The following is a 25,503-nucleotide window of genomic DNA, read 5'->3' on the forward strand; positions in this document are numbered from 1 at the left end:
AGAATAAATTCGCAATTTGGGTACTGAACGCTTTTTTTTAATGAATGATTTTTTATACCACTGAGGTAGCAAACAAGCATACGGTATACCTGATGGTAAGTGGTTACCGTAACCTATGAACACCTGCAATACTAGAGGTACTACGCGCGCGTTGCGTGTCACTCTGTATCCGCAGGAGGAAACATCTCTTAAACCGCCCTGTACGCGACCATTTAGGCTGTAGGATTTGAGAGGGAGACTTTGTACAAAAGTCGATTGCTTGGCTACCTCTGTCCCATTCGTGTTTCTACCGTGAAGCAGTTGTGTTTACATGGCTGTGTTTCGGTTTGAAAGATGGGATTTGGCGTGAATTTACAGGGTACAGAGGAATAACACCTGAGTCCTCAGGAATGGCAACACATGGGGGGTATCATGGGCGAAACAGTATACTCTGTCATGTCCATGGTACTGCTCATGTCTATAGGCGACGGTTACCATTTTCCATTAGGTGTGCCGTCAGCTTGTTTGCCATTCTAAGTTGTATAAAAAAAAAAGCATAAAGACTAGAAGTGGGTATTATATAGCAATATCTGTATATTTTAGTTACAATATCTATATACGAGGCCAATAACGAATATGTTAAAAGTAATAGCAGACTTTTAACATATTCGAAAGTAGATATCCGGCCGATATGTGCGATATCGAAATAGATGATAAGAAATCCAATATATAGATATCGGATCGGTATCCATATTGCCCATGCCTAATAAAGACCATTTACACTATTCTATTTTTATTAATTTTAATTCCTTGTCCATTTTTATATAGCATAAAAAAAATGTAGCTATATTTTTTTTATGACTGTACCAAAATAAAATAAAGTATTCATTCTCTCTGGTCCTGCAAAAAAACTAAAGATAAATACATAAAATGTACTTAAAAGAAATCGGTGTTTTACATTTAATTATTAATTTAAATAATGATTAAATAAATATACACAAATTTCTTATATTTCAAAGTTAATTCTTGTCGAAATTAAATAGGTTTTATTTCTTTATATTTGAATTTAAAAAAGGAATAAAAATACGTCTGTATTACTCTGTAACTAAGTCCGTTTACAAGTTATAAATCCTTGACAACGAACCGACACGCCTTCAGTTCATTGTGAATCCAATCTACGTATAAATAGCCGAGTTACTTCAGTGGAGATCCCTTTTTATCCTTTGGCTAAACAACTACAAAACAAAGTAACTTTATGCTGCAATTTATAAATATACATTTATTAATTGTTAATTTTAACTCAAAACATGGTCCGTGGGACCGAAATATGTATATTGACTGACCTAAGTTCTTCTCTATTCCAAATAATTCATTTATACGAATTTCATAGCGACTAGTAGAGCCATTAAAATACCATGAAGTAAGAAACGAATTGACTTCTTTCTTAAAAGAAGAAATTTAAGTTTAGTTGAATAACAATATTTCTCTCTTTCTTTCCTCGAAAATCAATATAATGGACCTCTTCCAGATGGCGTATCAAAATAAAGTTACAAATAAAGTTATATTAAATTATAATATATATAAATAAATATATAAATAAATTATTTTATAACAAAAATCCAGTTTTTAACTTAGTCCTTTAGAAATACAATTCTGAAAACTTTATCCAATTACGTGCAATAATTTTTGTGTAATGCCGGAACAAGCATACAGACAAACAGACAAAATTTCTATAAATGATTGTGTTATCTTTTATAAATTCATTAACTATTTGTAAAGTAAAAGAAGGTCGTACTCCTCTCTCCTACTTACTGTGCCTAGTAGGGTCCATAACTAGAGTTATTTTAGTATCTTACCAGAGGGAGACTTTATACAAAAGTCGATTGCTTGGGTACCTCTGTCCCATTCGTGTTTCTACCGTGTAGCAATTGTATTAACATGGCTGTGTTTCGGTTTGAAGGATGGAATATGGCGTTAATTTACAGGGTACAGAGGAATAACACCTGAGTCCTCAGAAATGGCAACGCATGGGGGTATCATGGGCGAAACAGTATACTCTGTTATGTTCATGGTACTGCTCATATGTATAGGCGACGGTTACCACTTTCCATCAGGTGGGCCGTCAGCTTGTTTGCCATTTTAAAATGTATAAAAAAAATATCTACCAACTACGTTATCAAATGCAATAAGAAATAAATAAATAATTTTCCATTAATATCTCTCATGTACAGACGTCGTCTAGTAACAATTTTATTATATAAGTGAAGTTAATTTCTTAATACACTAACGACTATTCATCATCATCATCATCATCATATAAGCCGTTAACTGTCCACTGCTAAATATAGGCATCCATCATAAGAGGGGAGAGGACTTTTTTTATGGATGATAATGAAATAGTAATCCCGCCTGCACTTACGGTATACGCTGGCAGAGCACCAGTGAGGGATAATAGGTGAGGATAAAATACAGGTCAGTTAGCCTATCGTGATGAATACCCCTGGAATTCATCACGATGGTTTCCAGGGAGGACCACGTGGTAATAATCCCTTCCCCCCCCCCCAGGGTCCCCAGGGGAGAGGACTGTCAGTAATTGCCACGCTTAGCAGTCGATTTGGCAACTATAGTTAAGTTTTGGCGTTTGTTTTATAACGGACGCTACTGCTCATCCCTCGACCATTAAGTTCTCTTAGTCGCGTCTCACGACACTCTCAGTAAAGGAAGGAGTAGTCCATTCTAGTAGTCTTCTAGGAGTACTCCATTGTATGTGTATTGTAAGACCACTTACAATACACATACAAAGAGGCACAGTTACTTTGCAGACAAACAACCCACATCGACTCAAAACATGCTCATCAAATTATCTGGCTGTGCTCTAAACAATTTTGTATGTAAACCCAAAATATTCCCTGGAGAAATTCCCCTATAAGCTATTCAGTTAAGTAAAGGAATTAATTAACATCTCCTTCCGATAGTTCGCCAACAATAACTACGGAACTGTGGCATAACACTGTAATTGCTTTGAGGCACCGGCTTCCTTGGTGCCGTGGGCAGACCTCTATTGTATTTTATTGCAAACGAGCCGAGGTAATAAATATTACGAACTATATATAGAGTAGTATAAAAAATATTACGCGCTTATTATACTGTCATATATCTATTATCAACTAATATAGCGTCGTATTACATTATTGTATCATAGTTTTTACGTGTAACTTCGTCCATGTGAACAGGGCATATTTGATTAAAAAATAATTAAAGAAACCCAATTAAATCACCAACAGATCAATCTGTAAAGTATTTTACAAATCGGTTTAGAACTGACGCTGTTGTAAGTGGCTGTGACAAACATAAAAAATAACTGAAATGAGATACTCCTTTTTTTTGGTCGGTTGAAAAGTACCTATCGTACTCCTTGCCAAACACTACGTGTATGTCAAATTTTATGACACACACATATAGACACACAATAATGTACATATATACGAGTCTGCGCGCGCAAATGCGCGCGCGTGTTGAGTGTGTGTGTGAGCGTGAGTGCGTGCGTGCGTGCGTGCGCGCATGCGTGCGTGCGTGCGTGCGTGCGTGAGTGCGTGCGTGCGTGCGTGTATGTGTGTAAAAAAAATTGTTTGTTTTGTTTTGAAAATAAGTTCCACAAAATTACACTAATCGTCTTCACATGAGATCAAGATATGCCCATATGGCTCCTCTGTTTTAAGAGGAATCAGACAACTACTATATGAGAGCTAAGCCAGATCACCCATGACCATATTTATCAGATAAAAATATATGACTCTGTTAGCTTTTACTCATAATCTCATCCGCGTAATCGTAACATAAAAATATGTTCACTGACCGGAATAAACAGCAGTCTATATTGTTCTTCATCCCATACAGCTACCTGTTTTTCTTTTATACAACTTAGAATGGGAAACAAGCTGTGTTTCGGTCGGAAACTACTTTACGGTTGAAACACGAATGGGACAGAGGTACCCAAGCAATCAACTTTTGTACAAAGTCTCTCTCTGGTATGTGTACTTATGTATATTTTATATATCCCTATGGATACTTTATATCTCGATTCACAAAGGCAAAGCCACAGGATATAGGTAGTTTTACATAAATACGACAGCGTAAACCTCTAAAACACAACTAAATTTTCTATTAACAGTTCACTTTGCAGTAACTTCCGTTATATTTTATTACGCACCGTCTGGCAACCCATATCCCTGTGTCCTAATCCATAAAAATGGGTCTGCAGAATAAAAATAACTTCATAGTTGGGCTCGTACAATAGTTACAAGACATTTGCCTCTGGGGGCTCACTTCGCGGAATGAAAAAAGTTCGACGCCCTGCCATGATTTATGGAGGTATATGTGACGGATATATCTAACCGTTACGGATACGTATATTTCTATACGAGTAAACAAACACTTTATCCTTTTTTAGGGTTCCGTACCGCCAAAGGAAAAACAAAACCCTTAATGAATCGCTTCGTTGTCCATCCGTCCGTCCGCCCGTCCCTCTGTCAAGACCCGTTTTCTTAGGAACGTGTGGAGGTATCGAGTTGAAATTAATATCATATACTCAGGTCTGCAATCTTTTAAAGCAGTGAAAAGATCAAACTTCCAAATCGATGCAATCAAAAGAAACGACTGATTATGTTCCGTTTATATCGCAAAGGGAATCAAAACCTATTACTACTTACTTCCCTTTAACATAGAATCATGAAATATGGCAAAAAACAATGTCATGAAGCACAGGTAAGGGGAAATATCCGAAAACTGTAAATTTGTAGTTACTTCACAAAAACATAAAATTTATGATTTTGTTCGGAACCCTTGTTGTGCGAGTCCAACTCGCACTTGACCGGCTTTTTTTCTCAAATTCGCTCCCATAACAATGAAAATCAGAATGAATCTAAATACAAACGCAGTGGTTTACAATTTTTATTTATATAAATAAAAAAATGTTCAGAAAACTACGCCACATCTTCTTAATTCATTCATGATTCATGATGACGAAATAAAAATTAATTGCCGAATTTATTCGCTTATATATTCAGCAATTGATTTTTTTTTACATTTAGAACATTTTGGTACAAATAAGAACAGCTGCATCTATTTAATTGATTCTTTTTTTGTTTTGTTATAATAAAAATATTTGAAAAATCCTGACTCATGTAAAGTTAGGAATGACAGATATTTTTTAATATACATGCAATGTAGAAATAAATTTGTTATGTATACAAAGGCCAGCATTCACTCCTTAGAGAGAAATTACTTTATTGAAAATATTGGAAAATAAATTATACTAAAGAATTTAAATAAGGAAATTTTGTTAAAACTTACTCGGAATCTACGTTTTTTAGAAATGTTCGTCATGAAATTAAATGATAATATACTTGAAGTATAAATCAAAAGATTGCTCTCAGCAATAAGACCGCCTTACTGTACTTATACAATTGTATCGTTGTGTTTGTAAATTGTCTTGCTTATTTCCTATATTGTATAATACAAATAAAGCATACTCATTCATTCATTCATTCAAAATATATACATAAATTATTTCATCCCCAGTCATCACTTATAAAGTGCTAAAATGAAAAATGGCTTCGTTATTTCTACCTAATTGAAGATATTAAGTGACAACGTTTGTGTCTATTTGGGTCACAGCCAACTTCGTTTTTAAACGGTCTACCACGATACTGTAAAAGAGAATTTAGGCTTTAATACACTGTCAGTTGATTGCTGAAGCCGAGCCAAGCTGAAGGTTTTTCATATATCCAGCTCGTCTTTTAAATAAGATGTAAAATTTACGAAAACCTTAATATCCTTACATTTTGAATATCAAATAAGTCTGCATCAAATAATGTTATGTGCTTTAATAAAATGTAAAGCTTTTAACCTAATGGATTACCATTAAACAAAGAAGGAAAGTTCAGAGTTAAATGAGAAACGTATCTCATGTTTCTCACTTTACATTAAAGTTACATTCACATATATGTAATTCTCATAATATGAGTAATATCTTACCCATCCGATAGTTAAATAGTTATGTGGACCTTTATCGAAATCCTATTAACAAAGTTAACTATTATTAAAATAATGCTTATAGCATATTGGATATTTAATGTATACTAAAACTGTGCTTAGGATGTATTTAATTGGTATTGACTTTTGGCAATTTGGCCATAATCTGAGTTTCAGAGATTGCACTGAGAATATTTCAGTGATGAAACCGTTGTCGTATTTTCCCAAAACAGGTAACAATCAATTCTTTATGTTTATCCAATCCGCCAGACTTTATGGTGGATCGATTGAAAGGAATATTATTTTTTGAGTATATGTTTGTTTGTATACAGGGCAAAAAAGAAATCAATTGCCTTTCCATGGAGTATTCTGTCACAGAGACTGAGATTTTTCTCAAAAACAAAACATGGATCGATGATAAAAACTTTAAAATCACTCTTACTAAATTGAAAATTGCATACTTTATATTTTTATAAGATTTTTAAATTATACAAGTAATTTGATTTTTTATATAAATTTTGCAACTTATTGGTTGTTTTGAGTGGCAAGAAGCATATGGCCCACCTGATGGTAAACGATTACCATTGACAATTCGACCCTGAAAAAATTTCATTACTCCTTTTTCGAAGGATCCCATACTGTAGTGTCTTGAAAAAACCTCGACAAGGAACTCATTCCATAACCTAAGTGCTTGTGGGAGGTTACATCTTTGAAATTGCGCTACGCGACCATCCAGGCTCTACCCTGGGGTACCCTAGTATTGGGGTTTACCCCAAAAAATTCCCATATTTCTGTAGTGTTCTACAGAGTGTTCTATAATTGAAATCGAGCTTTTAGACTCAAATTTAATATTTAATTTATAGAATATTCTCTAAAAGGATGCTAATGATTTCCTTTACATCCCTGTGTATATGTATGTTAAATATTGTGAGGCAATGTTTAATTTATGTAGCTTAATGGACTGTTATGATCAATGTTCCCAGAAAAGGTATTTTTCACAATTTTGGGTAAAAAATTTGTACTCACGAATTTCTAGAGAAATGAAATGGTTGAAAAATGAAATGGACGTAAAGAAATTTGGGTAATATATAAATTTTATTCATATAGGATATATCAATAAACAATGAAGGTAGCAACATGAAAAAGGTGGTTGTAGAGAAGGGCGTTTCTTTTATCGTAGTAGTTAATGAATGAACGTGCCGTTCCGTAGAACTGTTCTTGGTGCCAACTCCACTGTACCACGTCTTTGCAAGCTGTTGAATGATTGCAAGCAACACTTGGATATTCACTTCGATACAGAAGGGGATTTCTATAGGAAAGCATTGCAGTTAATTTAAATAGCTAAAACTTATGTAAAGCAATCATCTATTGAATCTAAAAAACTATACCAGTGTCAAATACCTCAAGAAATTGTTATACCATATTATTGTTTATTTGTTAATTAGCATGTTGTGTTTCCTTTAAAATGATTGTACACTAAGTATAAATAGACAGTAATTTTAATATTAAATCTTATCAGTGTAACAATTGCTAGAAGATCAAATAAAGATAAAGTAAAATAAAAACGTAGAGAAAACCAACACAAGCTTGTAATTAATCGAATGAAATTATATTCATTTAGAAAAAAAAAAAAAAAACATTTAAGTAAAAATTAATAATCGTTTCTGGCTATTTTATAAAAGGGATGTCATAGTTCGTCTTAGTTTTTCTTTATACCACACACAGGGGACTGATAGTAAATGCCTACTAGTGCCATGAGCACTCGCAACACCAGAAGCATTACAGGTGTTCTGCAGATCTTTTAAAAAGGAATATGTCTTTTATTTGAATATTTTGATGGCATATCGGTTCTGAAATACGAATATAAGTATGCTACATACATACGACGACATAACGACGAGTTAGCGACCGCAGTTTTTAATTAGGCTTTGGTGATGTTTTAAGAGGGACGCTGCTAGCCAACACTCCTTTAATCACCTTTTTGGAATGGAATTTTTACAATATCCACGGAAAAGGAAGCGGTGGCACATTCTATGCCGAAACCACAAAATATTACGTATAGTGGTCATAAATTGTCCAAAAGTAATTTCACAATCGTTTTTGGGATTTTGCTGTGGCCTCTTGTTAATAATAATTTCATTAAATTGTCATCTAAATTAATATTATAAATAGGAAAGATTAAATTTTTGTTTGTAATGGATATACTCAAAAAATACTTAACCGATTTTAAAAAGTCGTTCCTATACAAATAAAAACTACATTACCAATTAGTAGCGTGTCTGAATTAAAAAAAAAATACGCAAATCTGGACCAACTGGAGAGAGATAGACTATAATAATAATCTTTGATCGATTCCATTAATTAAAAGCTAAATAGTTAAACGGGTTTCCATTGTCTATGAAAATGGTAAGCAAACCGCATAACGACGTGATATATTTTAACTCGAAGTCATTAGTGGGCACGACTCATCTGAATGGATGTATTGTTGTCTGCCTATTTGTGTTTCCCTCTTAAATTTGTGCCTATTATTTATTAAGTAAAGTCATATTAATTAATGTAAATTGTTGATGTCTAGAGATTTAAATTCGTTAATAAATATAATTGTATTTTGTTAACACGAATTCCGCAACAGACTGTATATATATATAGATAAATAACACATTTAACTTCATTCTCATTGAACAAAACCAATTAGTTTTTTTTTTTTTTCTTATTTTATTTTATGATTATTCATAATTTAAAATATTGTTCCATAAAAATTCCACAAAAATTTATGTTACATCCTTGTTTAATTATTACAGTAACATTAAATTTGCATACCTACGATTTTAAGGCAATTAAACAGATGTTAAAAGTTCTGTCACATGGCCTTTATTACGTTAAATATCTGTTTAGAATAGCCAAAGAATATATAATTTTATTTTATTAAAAAACCAAAAAATACAACTTAAATTGTGATCAAATTCATATTAAATCAACACGAGACTAAACTTTTGGCGACGATATCTCAAAATCAATTTAAAAAAAACCAGTACTGATCTGGGAAAATTTAAATTAAATTAAGAACCTCCTGTTTTTTTTAAATCTCTAAAACTTTTTATTCTTATTATTTTCTTATGTGATTTATTTTTATTAGAAATAAAATAATTCTTGTTAATTCTATCTAAAAAGTAATTGTTAAGCAAAGTTTCACAAATGTTTTCTTTCTGTTCCAGGTAAGTCACCCGTGAAGCATTGTCACAACGTCAAACAAGTTGAGTATTGAGCAAATATTATAGGAAGTCCTGAACGCGACCGTTAATTCTATTCCGGGTATCATTTATTATGTCTGGATAATCTGGAAGATTGCCCACTGTGCGTCACATCTACCACAATAAAACGAGAAATACAATTTTATTTCAAAATTGAGAAGGATATAGAAATAAATTGGAAACGAAATAAACAGATCTGTGAATTATTTCGCGAGCTAAAAGGAATGATGGAATGCCATTATGCTGAGTACGCGAACGTTTTTAATAAATGGAATAAACCTATTTTTCCTTGATTTTGTTACGGAATTATATTAGATATTGTTCTTTATTATCTTATTCTATTTTAGTTAATTCTAACTTTATATGTATATATCAAATATATTATAATTCTTTATGGGTATTCTGTAGCCATATAAAAGCAGCCTTAGCTTTTTTGTTTAAAAATGGCGACATTTAAGATTTCAGTCTATAAGACTTTACATTTCAAGTCTTATCGACTGAAACTGCTTTAAGAATTGAACGGTAAAAACATTATATATATAAAAGAACTGTTGAACTATATTCTATGTAATATTACAAGTAAACATAAACAATATACGTATCCCATAATACTAAAAACTACCAAACTACCAACTTACCGATTTTCATATTTTACCTCAGTTTTTTTTTTTTATCTAATACATCATAAACTTGCATAGTAATCAGTGTACATACAAAAAAGACACGCACTTACATAACAATATTACAGCCTCTTACAATTTGAATTTAGTAAAAAGTGGAACATCACAAAATGCCACTAAAACCGCTGACTTGGGTACAATCGTGTCGACTTTTTATAAAAATCAGAGTCTCATTGTTACATTTTGCGTTAGAGCTGTAAGTCCTCATTTGCGAAAGTACTATCTAGAGTACGTACACGTATACGCATTGTGAGCCATATGTTCAACACATATTACATAATGCCCTACATACCTGCGCTTTATATTTGCTCCATATCAGGCTGTCGCTTCATATTTCGCTTTTTCCATCAGCGCTCGTAATTTTAACGCTATTTCCTGTGTGTATATTATGCCTCAAATTTTTGGCAGACGGCCCACTGTGCAAAGGTGCAAATGATGGAAAAATATAACTATAATAAAGAAACATAATATGCTGTTTCATACTTTTTTATGTACTCAATTTCAAATATATAAAAATATGTTATGTTATTGCGACTTCACGGATGTTTCTCGAAATATATATAAGTTTGTTGAATAGTGTTTACTATCGCCAGAGGTATTATCAAAATTTGTCGTTCGCGTGTTCCGTTTAAAGTGTAAAAGTGCCATCTCCAACATCACTGATCATCATCATAACTACAGTCATTATCCGTCCACTGCTGGACATAGGCCTCCCCCATAGACTACCATAAGAAACGGTCCTGACTGACTGCAATGCCTTTGAAATCGTCACTCCATCTAGTGGGGGGGTCGTCCTGCACTGCGTTTGCCCATACGGGGTCGCCACTCAAGAACCTTTATTCCCCATCGGTTCTCGGTTTTTCGAGCTATGTGACCAGCCCATTGCCACTTACGAGTATATTATCAATACCTTATTGGTTATTTCAAAATTATATATGATTTTCTCTTACCTTTTTTTAAAACATTACCTTTTTGCCTGTTGTAACAATTTGAACTTTCTTATGTAAGATACATCTTTACTTCTTTTAGAAGCTAAAAGCCTCTGGCAAAGTGTGAGATATCGTTTTATTCACGTTTCAATTAAATTCACTTTTTTTTTTTTGTTCCTTGGGTAATAAATTAATTGAATAAATACGTATGTAACATATTACCTATTGTATTTATCATCACGCAAAGCTCCTTGCGGAGTATGCAGTGCGTAAAATACGAAAAAAAAACAGGCGAATCGATAATCTTCCTCTCATTGAAAAAGAAAAATCTGAATGACGTGCTATTTTCAAATAACTCCAAAAATAAGGTTCAATTTGATTGTATTTCCGTCATAATTCCGTCAGTTGTGAACGGATTGGGGTTTTTTTATCTGAAAGCTTACTTACAGATCGGTTCCATAGAAATTTTATGAAAATCGATTCATTAGTATAGTTTTGAAACCAAAATAACTGATTTTCCTGTATTTCATGTATAAAATTTCATCCCAACCAGGACGAGTTGCGGTCCTCCACCGTGCGTTATTCAAGGCACTTTCTACCACGCACAACCACTCTTTGGAATCAACTTCCAGCGGCAGTATTTCCGAATCGATACGATATCATAACCTTCAAGAAAAGAGCATATTCCTTTTTAAAAAGCCGGCAGCACACCTGCAATGCCGTTGGTGTTGTGGGTGATCATGGGCGGCGGTAGTCACTTACCATCAGGTGTGCCGCATGCTCATTTCCCCACTGTGTTGTAAAAAAAATTTGGAGTCTGTTTTTTTCTGATGGAACACAGTTTTATTTTTAATTAGGTCAATAACCTATATAAGTGGTTGGGAAACTGTTGAGTTTTTATCTAGGCCAGCGTAAGTATACTTGATGTAACTTCAATCCGCGACAAAATAAAACGTCATCTTATATTCATTATCATACCAGCCTTTTATTGTCCACTGCTGAACATATGCCCCCTGAGGAGGTTTTGCCAGTAGTTGCCACGCTTGGCAGGCGGGTTGGCAACCGTAGTTAGTCATCTTATATCTCAAAAAAAAAATATTTTATTGAATGTTTATATACATGCACAATAGGTATTTTATGAACTAGGGTTGGATAATATATAGTAATATTTATATATTTTTGTTACAATATCTATATACTGGTACAATATGTTAAAAGTCTGTTATTAAAAAAAATAATAGATAACAGACTTTTTCTCAAATATCCGGAAGTACGCCGTACATCACGTACGGCGTACTTCCGGATGAGGTCGAAACAGTTGTCAGAAACAACAAACATTATAAATTCATAAAATATCCATTGTGCAATATATATATATATATATATATATATATATATATATATATATATATATATATATATATAATAAAGAGTGTGTATGTACATTCATATGCATATGATTATTTGTTTGTTACCCATATAAATGACAGAGAATTCAATAAGTTTGTAACATGTCTGCAAACAAATAATTTGATCGCTCTCGATTTCGACCCGAAGTTCATATCAAGGAGTTCTGAACTAACTACACGAGACGTGAGGTGACGTGTGTCACATTCACGTGACATCCGCACGGATGGATGAACAGGTAATATGTAATCATAGGCATGGTATAACGTACGGGTGGGTAATATTTATTTATTTATTTAAGGAACACCAACAACATCTTGTACCTTATATTGTGCAACAGTAAGTGCTTTATATTATTCTCAATTTCGTGTATAACATAGTATATGTCATATATATGTAAGTATATTTGTTATTCATATATATTTATTCGTTTATATATGTAATTTTAGTATGTATGTATATCAATAATTAGTAGTACCGCATTCGAGTATTCTGACACTTCTCTATGGTTGACTGGGAGAGAATGCTTTTAGCATTAAGTCCCCCATGTAGACATATTTGTACTAATGAATAAATAAATAAATAAATAAATATTGCATTATAACATATAGGTATAGCAAACGTTAAATATAATAAAATATTAATGCACATGCCTATTATAGGTATTCACAGCATTTACTTTAACATAGTTATGCAGTGCGAGAAAATTAAGTAACAATTATAATGAATTAAATAACACTAGATTACAAATATTTTAAAAGTTGCGTTATTAGTTATAGAAATAAACATGTAACCTAAGTTGTGAGCAATATCAAAAAATACGATTATGACTGAATTCAATTAAAAAATATTAAAAAATAAATATATATTATGATAATTAGAGTTACTTTTTATTAGATTATTGTACAAAGTGTTTCAGCAATTTATTCCTGTAGGAATTTGAACTATCATGCACTATATCAATTTCTGGTAATTTGGCATTAATTTCATTGTATGACGCACTAATCCTGGCCAGAGGTTGATGCAGTCCTAGGTTTGTTACAGCATATATATTATATATAGCAATATATAAACTTTGCTATATATTATTGACTAAACCGGCGAGCGTATATGAAAAGATTGATGAATGTGGAAGAAGCGAAAGAGGTTTGTTTGAATCGAAGCATTTGGCGTTCCATTGTTTCTGCCTACCCTAATGGGAGACAGGCGTGACAGGTATGTATGTATGTATTGACTAAAATATCTATAAAATATATAGATATTTTAGTAACAATATGTATATACTGGCCCAGTAACGAATATGATAAAAAAGTTAGTTATCCAAAAAATAATATTAGATTTTTAACATATTCCAAAATAAATGTCCGACCGAAATGAGTGATGATCATTTTATTCACCATCAATATCTAGAAGAGGGGGGACAGGGATTGTTAGTAATGGAGACTAAGAATCCCATTGCTAGCAATATACCCAACCAGGTCGACCTCCTCGCGGTTCCCCCTGGAAACTATCATGGTTAATTCCTGTTGAATTCATCATGATGGGCTAACTGGTCTGTTTTCATTCTCATCTATCACCCTTCACTGGTTCTTCGCTGACGGGGTTACCATTCCATTTCCGTATCCACATTACCCATGCCTAGTATAACGTACTATACTTATAATCTATGTATCTAATAGTATACTCGTACACGTAAGTACCTATTACATAGTAGGTTCTATAAATGAAGATCCTATATATAGTAATATATTATTCATGCATATATATTTAACTATACCGTATAATCAATTCATTTTTAAATGATTGAAAAAATGTGTATGAAATTTAATTCGGTAATAGATTGTAAATACTATAATTACAATTATGTTTCACAAAAAAAATACTTCAGTTGTACCAAAAACAGTTATTTTAATTTAAAAACTAAACTACTCAACTGATATTGATAAAATTTCTATGTAACCAACCCGTAAATATATCATTTCAGGTAAAAAAACAAATTTTCCAAATTAGTTTACAACTTACATAGTTATAAGGTAACAAGCATAAAAAATATAACCGAGAACCTCCATCTTTTTGAATCCGGTTTGAAAATTCTAGAATAGTACAAAGTACAATATAATGAGATCAGTCATAATTCACGTGACCAATGAGAATACGAGCTGGTGAATAATAACATACTCGTAATAATTGCATAGAAATAAAAAAAAAACTGCTTAGATTATTTTAAACGTGCATGATTGTACAAATTGTTCCCTTTCTTTTCACCGCAGACAAAGGAAAGGAATTCAAATGGTTTGTAACAAATGTCAAACCCAAGCCATTCAAACTCACAATTAGTATTTCCACTCCACGTTAACAGTTCCCGGCACAATACTGTGCCGACCACAGAATTGACTTTAAATATTTAGCATCCAACATAATTTTAGTTCTAATGGAAAGTTTTAATGAAAAATCCAGTTGGTATTATGTTTAAGATACTTTCTTTGTTACAATGTTAACTTTTGATTAAAAGTATTGGTAAGTTTCCGCAGCTGATTTCCCTATATCTGTGTGTTGTGTGTATACATCCTCCACACACAAGCAAGTAATCGCTATGTTATTAAAAAGTCACTACTACCTTCACATTGACGAAACTCGAAAAATTTATGCAACTACCTAGAAGTACACAACAAAGTAAATATTCATAGTGTGGTATAATCATTTATTTATAATATAATACTGTCCAAAACAAAATAGATACTTATCATACAAAACCCAACTACTTTAGTTTGCTATTTTCAAATTCAATGAACTGGTTGCATAGAATTCATACAAACGTTTATTTTTGCGAAGTGACACGGGTCTGACGTGTATACGAGTAAGTACCGCCGCAGACGACTAGTGGATAAGCTTGCAAAGTCTTCCGTGTGTAACGGACCTTGTAATTTTCTTAATGGCGTAATATCTTGAACAGCTCGCCGTTAAATGTAGTATCTACAAGGATCTCCACTTAGCTCATAAAACCAGCGAGGACTTTATGAGATTTTTTATCATGTACACACCTATATTCTTAACGATAATAATATTATAATGTTTGATTAAGATTTTGTTCTAAAAAATAAGCTAACCGCTTTTTATGTCTCTCTCTCTCATACTGTATAATTATATTAAAACAAATGCTGTGAATATCTTTAAAAGGTATGTGCATTAATATTGTATTGTATTTAATGTTTATTATATGTGTTATAATGCAATATACTGTTGGCGTTCCTATAAATAAATAAATAAATTTTGTCACAAAATCTATGTTTTTTGCGTAATTAAATCTTAAAATGTCAGCTTGTAATGTCCATATCCCCGGTGTAATAGGCGAGCTTGCAAAAACAATTCAAAGCTAGGATATTATTAGCCGGCCAACTCCAAACACAATTTGGGTCAGTAAAAAGTAGCTGTTTAACAAAAAGTTTCCACAACAAGGGCAATTTGTCCCGTTTATTTTTCTCCATGAGGGAGATAACAAGATGACAACTTTGTGGAGAACTTGTATCTTCCCTGCTTGCGACAACTACACAACTTTGTGTGATAAATTGTATATTTTTTCCCACTGTCCGAGGAGAATCTTTATTTTTTTGGACGGAAAAAAGATCTTGTGTAGGCAGAAAGTAAATTTAAAAGTAAGCAAGTGAAGTCGCTAAAGGTCAAACTCATAAATTTCTAAAGTCAAATAAAAAGCTTTTTTAACTCTCTCAATAACCTTTTCACTAAGATGTTATTTCATAATAATGAAAAAAATTATATAATCATTATAATTGTTACTAAAAAACAATAATTTTTGTCAATAAATAATCCTTTCGACTAAAAATTTGTTTCTAACTAAATTTGACTGTTGACTAATGTAGTCAATAGACCATTTTTGTTTATGCGTATCATTGGAGTGTTTTTATTTGGGATACTATTTTGTACATAGTACAATCAAAAAATTAACAAAATGATAGTTTATTATCAAAATACTAAACACGATAACTGAACATTTAATAACAAGATAAAACAATAACTAAAACCTATGTATACTTATATACAAACAAATCTTTCTACAAAAAAAACTTCAAAATGCGTCACACGAGCCCGGCAATTTGTTCGGGAGATAAACAAACTCAGAACTGATGTAAACATCAGAAGTCCAAGTCAAATCCGAATCCGAACTTCACTCGTCTCTGCCTATCTATTAGAGTGCTTCCAACGAGCCTCAAAACGCGAGTTTCATTATGCGGCTCGTAAAATAGAACATCCTTCTGAAATGTAAAGCCCCCGCATTGTTGGGAGTCAACGAAAATTTTCAATTCCGACCCATTCTGGTACTTTTTATGGAGAGCAACAGCGACCGTTGTTTTACCACTTATGTTTCCTTCGTTCACTATAGTTGCTATTCGGAGATCGGGTGCAAATTGCTTAAATATGCACGCCTGGAAACCAGCTCTGCTAATTGTAGATGACAACGTGAAAGATGGCCTTTCGTATCGAGCGCTGACGGCGACGTCGGGCGTCGGAGGGTACGCTAAAGGCTCGAAGCACACTTCTGTACCCGCACAGAATTCAGGAGTTATCTTGTACATCCATTGCGTCACTACTCTAAATGTATTCGGGTCAACGTCCTTCATTGAACACGTGATAGAATAGCAAGAATTTGAGCTATCCTTATCCAAAATTATTTCAGTCTCAGAAGAAATTAGATCCCTGATTTTGGAGGTGAGCCGCATCTTGTACCCTCCATCGATGTCTTCGTAATACGTGGCCGTTGCTGATCCAGCGGAATCCAGTAACAACGCTTCATCAGTACTCTTTGGCTCCATCTCTTTATGCAGCAAATGTGTAAAGCATTTGTACGTTTCCTTGGCCTTTCCATAGTTATATTGTTGAACTAACTTCACTTTATCCAATACTTCTCTCAGAATAATTAGTCTAGCTCCAGTAAAACACATAGGAAAGACACTTTTGGCTTCTGAGTGGACTTCGTTCAGTCTTGTAAGTTTAGTTTTAACAGGTTCAACGTAAATCAACTCTTTCTTCTTGGGAAGGAGTCTCTGCAAGCTCGAGACGAAGCTACTGACCTCCTCTTTAATCTTATCCTCGTTCAAGTCCATTGTTGATTGATAAAGGTTGTTATTTTATTTATCGGATAACAGGTCGGACGTCATTGACCTGACAGATTGTATTTTTAACTGACAAATAGAGTCGGCCGGCCAGTCACACGCTGCAAGGAGTCTTTCTATTTTTAATACGTAATAATAAACTACGAGGAGGTTAACCTATTTTGATGAACTATTTATAATAATAATTAAAACTACATGATCGGATAAAAATAACTATGTCCCACAGGGTTTTATAGTAAACAGAAAAATGTATAAGTAGTAGGTACATATATTCTTATTATTATTTTAATTTATGGGGGTTCAGAGCTTAATTTTAACCAAACTTTTTTAACCGACTTCAAAAAGAAGGAAGTTCTTAGTTCGGTTGTATTTTTTATTTATAACACCGTCACTTATAAAGCGATTTGGAAAATGGTTTTTTTTTTATCTGAAAGGATATACTTACAGATAAGTCCAATAGAAATTTTATTGAAACCGGTTCAGTAGATTGTGGAACACAACTTTAATTTCTCAATTATTAAGAAATTAGTTTATATTTACCAAGCCCCCATATCTACATATATATATCAAGTACGTATATATAACTGCGTATATCCCTTTTTGAATTAAACAAATCAAATGCATACAAGACAGACATAATAATTTACATACTTTCACGCCATTTTATTTCGAACAATAGTAATGTCACTCACGTCTTCTAGATACATACAAGTAACATTCACAATTTGATTCATTCTTACGCTACGTTAACTTTATAGAATTCGAGCGCTTAGAATTTTGCTAATTTAGTTTTATATCCACGACATTATACATTATACTTATGACATCATCATCATCATATCAGATTTTTACTGTCCACTGCTGAACATAAGCTTCCCCCTTTGGGGGTTTTGTCCAGTATTTGGCATGCGGGTTTGCAACCGCAGTTAAGCTTTAGAGATGTTTTAAGAGGAACGCTTCTGCCCATCTCTCACCCTTCCTTAGTCGATCCTTAAGATACCCACGGGAAAGGAAGGGGTGGTGTATTCTATGCCGGGACCACACGGCAAACTTGACGTCATACTTATGAAATCCTTTTGACGTCACACTTATGACGTCATATATATGAACGTCATACTTCAGAACATATCATTATAAAATATTAGTCTTTAACAGTCCATAGTTAAACATAAACCACCCCCTTAGGGGTTTTGTCAGTAGCATATTAATTGACCACGATAAGTAGCCTACATCAGGGGGGAAGGGATCGTTAGTAATAGAGACTAAAAACTTCATTGCCAGCAATATACCTAACTAAGTCGGCCTCCACGTGATCCCCCGTGGATACCAACATGTTGAATTCCAGGCATATTCATTACGATGGGCTAACTGACCTGCCTTTTTATCATCACCTATCATCCCTTACTGGTGCCCCGCAGGCTTATACCTTTAGCGCGGGCAAGGTTACCATTCCATTTTTACCCATTAAAAAAAAATATCCTAAGAACTTTTCAATTACAAAAACTATATATATGCCGTATTTCAAATACTAACATTTTAAAAAGTAACAAAGAAACTCAATTTTGAATTTTTACTAACATTACAAGTTTGATAGTAAATTAATTAGTGCTATCCTTTGACTTAATGGCTTAACCAATCATCATAAAATTTGGTCGTACACGTAGTATTTAGAGCGGAAAATGTGAATTGGTAATTTTGTCAAGTAGCGACAAATTTGTACACAGGACTTCCTCATTCAAAGTAACTGAAGCCAGAAAATGGACTTTTGAAAAGTCATCCTCCAAATCGATTGAATAAAGGATGAAAGTTTGCATAGAAACTCCCAGTGACAAATCTCATCAGTACAAGATTACTCTTCAAATGGCAATATTCATAAAAGCCGCATCAGCTTTTGAAACCGATACTTTCAAACGGCGGGCCTCTATTAAACATTTAAACAAAATGACATCGCAATTTACGTACTGGCCCTTAAATCTCTTGGGGCCCTTTCGGAAACAGATAAAAGGGACTCGGTACAAGATATTAGACACCTGCTACAATCCGAGATCACACGAAACTAAACATGGTAATATTTGCTACTTTTAACTTGTTATTATTTGGTTAAATTATTTTTTAATTATCACAGTTATTAACACTGTGAAATTTATTAGTGATTTTCACTTACAAATAACCTAATATAACGATTGAATGAACACTTTCAATAACAAACAGTGATTTGTTATAAAAAGTGAAGTATAAATAATTATAATTTTTGTGATTTATTCTGTTCGCTTGCTCATTACGTCTTTTTTAATGAAATCTGAACGCTGTCAAAATTTGTGAGTTTTCTCTAATCTAACAATATTTGTAGCAGTCATTATGAAGGAAAATAACAAGAGTGACGTATGAATTTGCATCTCATATACAATTTCAAGTGCTACTCGTGAAATATCCCATGCCTAAGAGAGAGTAACCCTTTTAACAAATTGCAATAAATGTGGAACGGACGCGAGGGGCGAAAACAATAGAATTGTAGAGCAATTTGGCTCGGCAATGATCGACTTTGGCCCGGCAAAGTGATTTTCACTTTCACAAATTCACGGATATTAATTTGCGGTCAATTTACAAGCGTCGTGCCGTAACGATTCTAATTGGACTTTGAGGGTGTGCTGTAGGTCTGATTTTCTATTTACATCTTTTATATATTAATGGTATTATAGAATTGTATAAAATTTTAATTTTATTTATTGTACATACAAAACTTACTCATAAAATGTTAGAAATATCTAAATGACAGTGAAAATGATTATTATCCATTCACAGTGAATTAAAAACATAAATAATTATATAAATAAATAGGTACTGTTTATTGTGATCTGATAAGGAAGGGATTTAAATTTAAGTTTTAAAATTATATAAAATGAAGAAAAAAAACATAAGATGATTGAAGCAGTCTTTGTGCAAAGGACCTAACTTAGCATACGAGTATGTCACAGTTTCATATCGGAAGCCACGACATTGATTTTCAGTAGGCCCTAAATGCGTAACTCACTTACATGATTTCAATTACACACTCACTGATACTTCATAGATTCACAACATTGCAATTATTTGAACTTAGAATTCAAAATGGCGTGTTTATGTATGTAAGTGTAAAATTTGCTTCATACAGTTTTTTTTAATACAAAAAAAAATGTGATCCACCACGGTAGTAAACTTTATAAATGGCAAAAGAATTGGTATTATGAATAAATTATTTTGATTTATTTCGTTCCCGAGAGGGCGCCATCGTGTGAATACGATGTTACTACATACATTTCGTTCTATCTTTCCTTAAGATATTCACGAGGCCAATAGTAAATATTCCATAGAATTCCTTATTAAATCCTACACAAAAACTGCCTTCAGATTTACGACAAACGAAATGGGAGTTTAAAGAACTAGTACGAGTATAAGGGTTTAACAGTACCGTAATAAAATATAACGAGTTGTGAACAATCGTTTGAGATTCGAAAGGGGAGTCAGTGACTCGAAGTAAATATTTTTATATAGAATGCTTCTACTGGTATACTTAATTTGAATAAATACTAGGCTCCGAACAGCGATTTAATAATTTGCCTAAAAATACCTCGTTTTGATGTGAAAGACGTGCTGCAAAATGTGCGTGAGCGAAATAGCAGTAGGAGATTGATGATTTTATTTTATACAACTTAGAATGGCAAACAAGCTGACGGCCCACCTTATGGAAAGTGGTAACCGTCGCCTATAGACATGAGCAGTATCATGGACATAACTGAGTGTACTGTTGCCATTCCTGAGGACTCAGGTGTTATTCCTCTGTACCCAGTAAATTCACGCCATATCCCACACTTCAAACCGAAACACAGCCATGCAAACACTACTGCTTCACGGTTAAAACACGAATGGGACAGAAGTACCCAAGCAATCAACTTTTGTACAAAGTTTCCCTCTGTTGATGATTAATATGGAAGACTGTGAAACTTCTGGTAGTAATAGTGGTGTTCAATCTTCGAATGTTGGCAGTCACAATTGGTAACGGAATTAAACAAAATAATTCTGTTCAAATGACCAATTACATTCGTACCATCGTCTTATCTAATTCTAATATATCAATGAATATATTGTATTTTGTTAGCAAAAATATTTTTTATATGGCAGAAAATATAATAAGCACTTCGCCTTCACTATTGGTACGCGCTAGTGGGGTACCAGTGACTGATAAAGTCAAGTCAGGAACCCATCGTGAAGAATTCTCCAGGTACTTTATACACGATGATTGCTCGGTCTTCCTTAGTGCAAAGCAGTCGATCTGATAGAATGATAAGCTGGCAATGCGGTCGCTGGATTCTTATGAACCAATGATATCATACGATAATACAAGTACAATACAGTACCGTATGTATGTAATACAATACAGTAATAATACCTGAGTCCTCAGGAATAGCAGTGCATGGGGGGTATCATGGGCGAAACAGTATACTCTGTTATATCCATGTTACTTGCTCATGTTTACAGGCAACGGTTACCACTTTCCATCAGATGGGCCGTCAGCTTGTTAGCCATTTTATATTGCATAAAAAAAAACTATCTATCTTTACTATTTGCAAAAGCATTTATTTATTTTATACAAAAATCCACAGCTCTTAAAAACACAACTTCCATACTAAGTCTCTTATAAGTACAGCCAATAACCAAATTTAAGAAAATCCGAACATATTTTTGTACAATATAACAAATGAGCTTAAACTTAGTAAGAAACCAACTCGTCTAGCTAAAGCAAGACGAAAATAAGATGGATTCACTGTGGAAAAGCTTTTTCGCGTTACTCCGAGGACAATGATGTCCTTCGTGGAAAAAAATCTCTTTTAACAACACCTAACATTCAAGATCATATTATACGAAGCTCCACTAAAATTATTCCATTTGATATAGTCCTTTTGTGACATGTTTTCTTCATGAAATATATATAAAATATCGGAAAATGTACCCTCTGTAGAGGACTTTTGTATTTATTATGTAATACACAAGTTAATAATCTTTACTAAATGTCTTAACTAATACTATTATAAGGAGGATATATGTATATATATATATATATATATATTTAATGGGTGATAATGGAATGGTAACCCCGCTTGCGCTATCGGGATACGCTGGCAGAGCACCAGTGAAGAATGATAGGTGAGGATGAAGCAGGTCAGTTGGCCCATCGTGACGAATTCAACAAGAATTGTTCACGATGGTTTCTAGGGGGAATCACGTGGAGGACCTAATAGGGCATATTGCTAGCAATGGGGCTGTCAAACTCCATTCCTAACAATCCCTTTCCCCCCAGGAGGATATATTTGATTTTTGTTTGTAATGGATCATCTTCATATCAGCCGTTGACTGTCCACTGCTGAACATAGGCGTCCTCCTATTGGGGGGTTTTGTCAGTGGTTACCACGATGGGCAGCCGGTTTGGCAATCGACGAACGGACGCTGCTGCCCATCCTTCGACCTTTAAGTTCAATTAGTCACCTTTTACGCCACCCACGGAAAGGAAAGGGTAGTTCATTCTATACCGGGACCACAAGACAGTAATGTCATTGTAATGGATAGTGTCATAAAATTCTTAACCGATTTTAATATTTCTTTCACTTGTAAAGAGCTCTATTATAATATGTGCGAATCTGTTATCTGCTGCGAAACTGCAGTGCAGTTGCATCTTTTCCAGTAGTTTCCACGCTTAGCATGGCGGATTGGCAACCGCAGCTAGGCTTTGGAGATGTTTTCAGAGGGACACTACTTCCCATCTCTCGTTTTCTCGCCGTCTCTTACGACACTCACGGGAAAGGAAGGGATGGCCCATTTTATGCTGGGTCCACACGGCAATACTCGTAATATAATGTAATAATATAAAGAAAAATATATAATAATGTATAGTCTCTTAAGGCCTTGTCGATTATGAATAGGACATCAAAAAAAAAAACTTTAATAAAGAAATCAATTTATTTGATTTTTTTTTTTCTGCATGGTCACACAATTTTTGAACACAACACTTAGAAAAAAACGTTTTTGACCGTTCACCTTTCTTATATTTTCCCATAATTTTAGTACCATTTTTAAGTAACTTACCCAGATTCGTCGAATTCCGAATTCATTTATGTCTCAAAGACGGAAGATAATTACCGCATCTTCTCAGGTGACCATAACCACATACATATAACAACCACATGTTGCATAAAAAATATCATAAATCAAAGTAAATCCAATTGTCAGAGGTTCTTTCAATTCCATACATTCGAGAGATTTCTTTTAAAGACACTCTTTCCTTTCACATTTTTAGATATATTAATTAAACTAGGTCACCCCTGAAAATACTGGCTGTCCCCTGTGCCACTGCAGCGAATGCCGGAGCCTAAGCAATCAGCCTGATAATGCGATGTCTCTAGAGCTCTTATCCATTAGAAATCCACTGGCTCTTTTATTTGTAACAAAGTATACTAAATTTTCTTGTATTGGTTAAAGAATTCTCACAAATCTTATAAACGTGAAAGTGAGTTTATTTGTAATCTTTTGCCACCTTAACGGCTCAACCAATCATCGTGATATTTGGTATATACGTATTCTATGGGGTGAAGAAAGACATAGGCTATTATTTATCCTGATCAGTAAACATATTCTAGTTACGTGGATGAAGTTGCGGCTAAAATCTAAATATTTAACACCGAAATAATGTAATATATATATATATATATATATATATATATATATATGTGTGTGTTTGTGTGTGTGTATATATAAAAATGATAGAAGGTTTCCAGAGGAGACCACATGGTGGTCGATCTGACAAGGTATATTGCTAACAATGGAACTGTTACTCCGCATTATTAACACTCCTCGCCTCCACATGGTGCGATACCATATGGTTAATGACAAGCGGTAGAATGAAATAAGATTACAAACTAATGTGTCCCACCAACGGAGTCGCTGTATGTATTTTGTATTTATATCTTCTATGCTTGTTTGTTGTTGCCACCATAACGAAAAAATAGGTTATCGATATAATAATTTATTGTTACAGAAAATTTAAATATCACTAATGCAATTTAAATTAGCCTAACAGAGTAGAATATTGTCGAATGCTGTCGATAGATATTGCTCGCGCCAGGGTCGGAGTGTCGTAAAATTTCGACAACTGCCTATTTTACGAGCCGCCACTTTAGCTATCGACTCGAGTTCCCCCAGTGGTGTTTATGAACTGTAAAATTCTGAAAGTATCCGTTCGGGTCTAAGGAAAATTATAATTTTAATTGGAGAGGATTTTCATTTTATAAAGCTAAAGATTAAATTTTAATATGTTCCAAAATGGCGATATTGTTCCGGGCTTGCTGAATTGAAAGCTGGCAGTTTGCTGCTGCTCTATATTCTTTTACACATTTTACTCCAAATAATTGTAAAATCGACTATTTTCCTTTTATATATGTTACATATATGATATTGTTAGCATCGACAATGCTACACAGATTTCGATAATTTTTGGAAATATATATATATTTTTTTTATACAACTTAGAATGACACAAGCAACGGTCCACCTGATGGAAAGTGGTAACCATCGCCTTGATTAAAATTATTGGTTAAAATCATTAAATAAGACTAGACACATAAATTACAATCTCCAAAAAAAGAAAAAGTAAACCGTAGTCCATATGTATCTATGAGTATTAACATGCATCCATGGTATTGTTAATGCCCATATGTATTAACACAGTATTATGTTATTTATATAATAGGTAATGTTCATACTGCCCTTCAAATCAATCAGCGTGTTTACTATTAAAATAGAATAAACAAAACATAAAACTCTAGCACGTACTTAAAGAATAATACATAAATATATTGTCTAGGATACACCATATCTTTTATAACTAAGAAATAATTCTTGTTATAACTATTTACATAATAAATATTTAAGATCATATTCAAGTTGAGAATTTATTAAACAAAGTGTTCTGAGAAAATCACAAACATGGATGAAGATAAACAACGTTAGTACCTCAATATGCATGATGAAATCTAAATCGTAAGCTTCCCTTTTAGGGCAGCATTCT

General features: G+C 33.4%; 2 protein-coding genes across 3 annotated transcripts in view; one reads left to right on the forward strand and one right to left on the reverse strand.

Annotated features, from left to right (window-relative positions):
* LOC113514913 (uncharacterized) overlaps positions 1–25,503 on the forward strand; it is a 180,517-nt gene that overhangs the window by 83,748 nt on the left and 71,266 nt on the right. The gene's annotated exons all lie outside the window — the stretch shown is intronic.
* LOC113509567 (mitochondrial import receptor subunit TOM40 homolog) lies at positions 16,239–17,399 on the reverse strand. The gene has a single exon (XM_026892905.2). The coding sequence runs from the start codon at positions 17,397–17,399 to the stop codon at positions 16,431–16,433; it is 969 nt and encodes a 322-aa protein (XP_026748706.2). The 3' UTR covers positions 16,239–16,430.

Source organism: Galleria mellonella, unplaced genomic scaffold (genome assembly GCF_026898425.1).
Source record: "Galleria mellonella isolate WM207_F2 unplaced genomic scaffold, CSIRO_AGI_GalMel_v1 utg266, whole genome shotgun sequence".
Lineage (NCBI taxonomy): Eukaryota > Metazoa > Arthropoda > Insecta > Lepidoptera > Pyralidae > Galleria > Galleria mellonella.

Bases quoted from the DNA above. Each gene is read 5' to 3' on its own strand.
- LOC113509567 (XM_026892905.2), bottom strand. From the start codon at position 17,399: ATGGACTTGAACGAGGATAAGATTAAAGAGGAGGTCAGTAGCTTCGTC.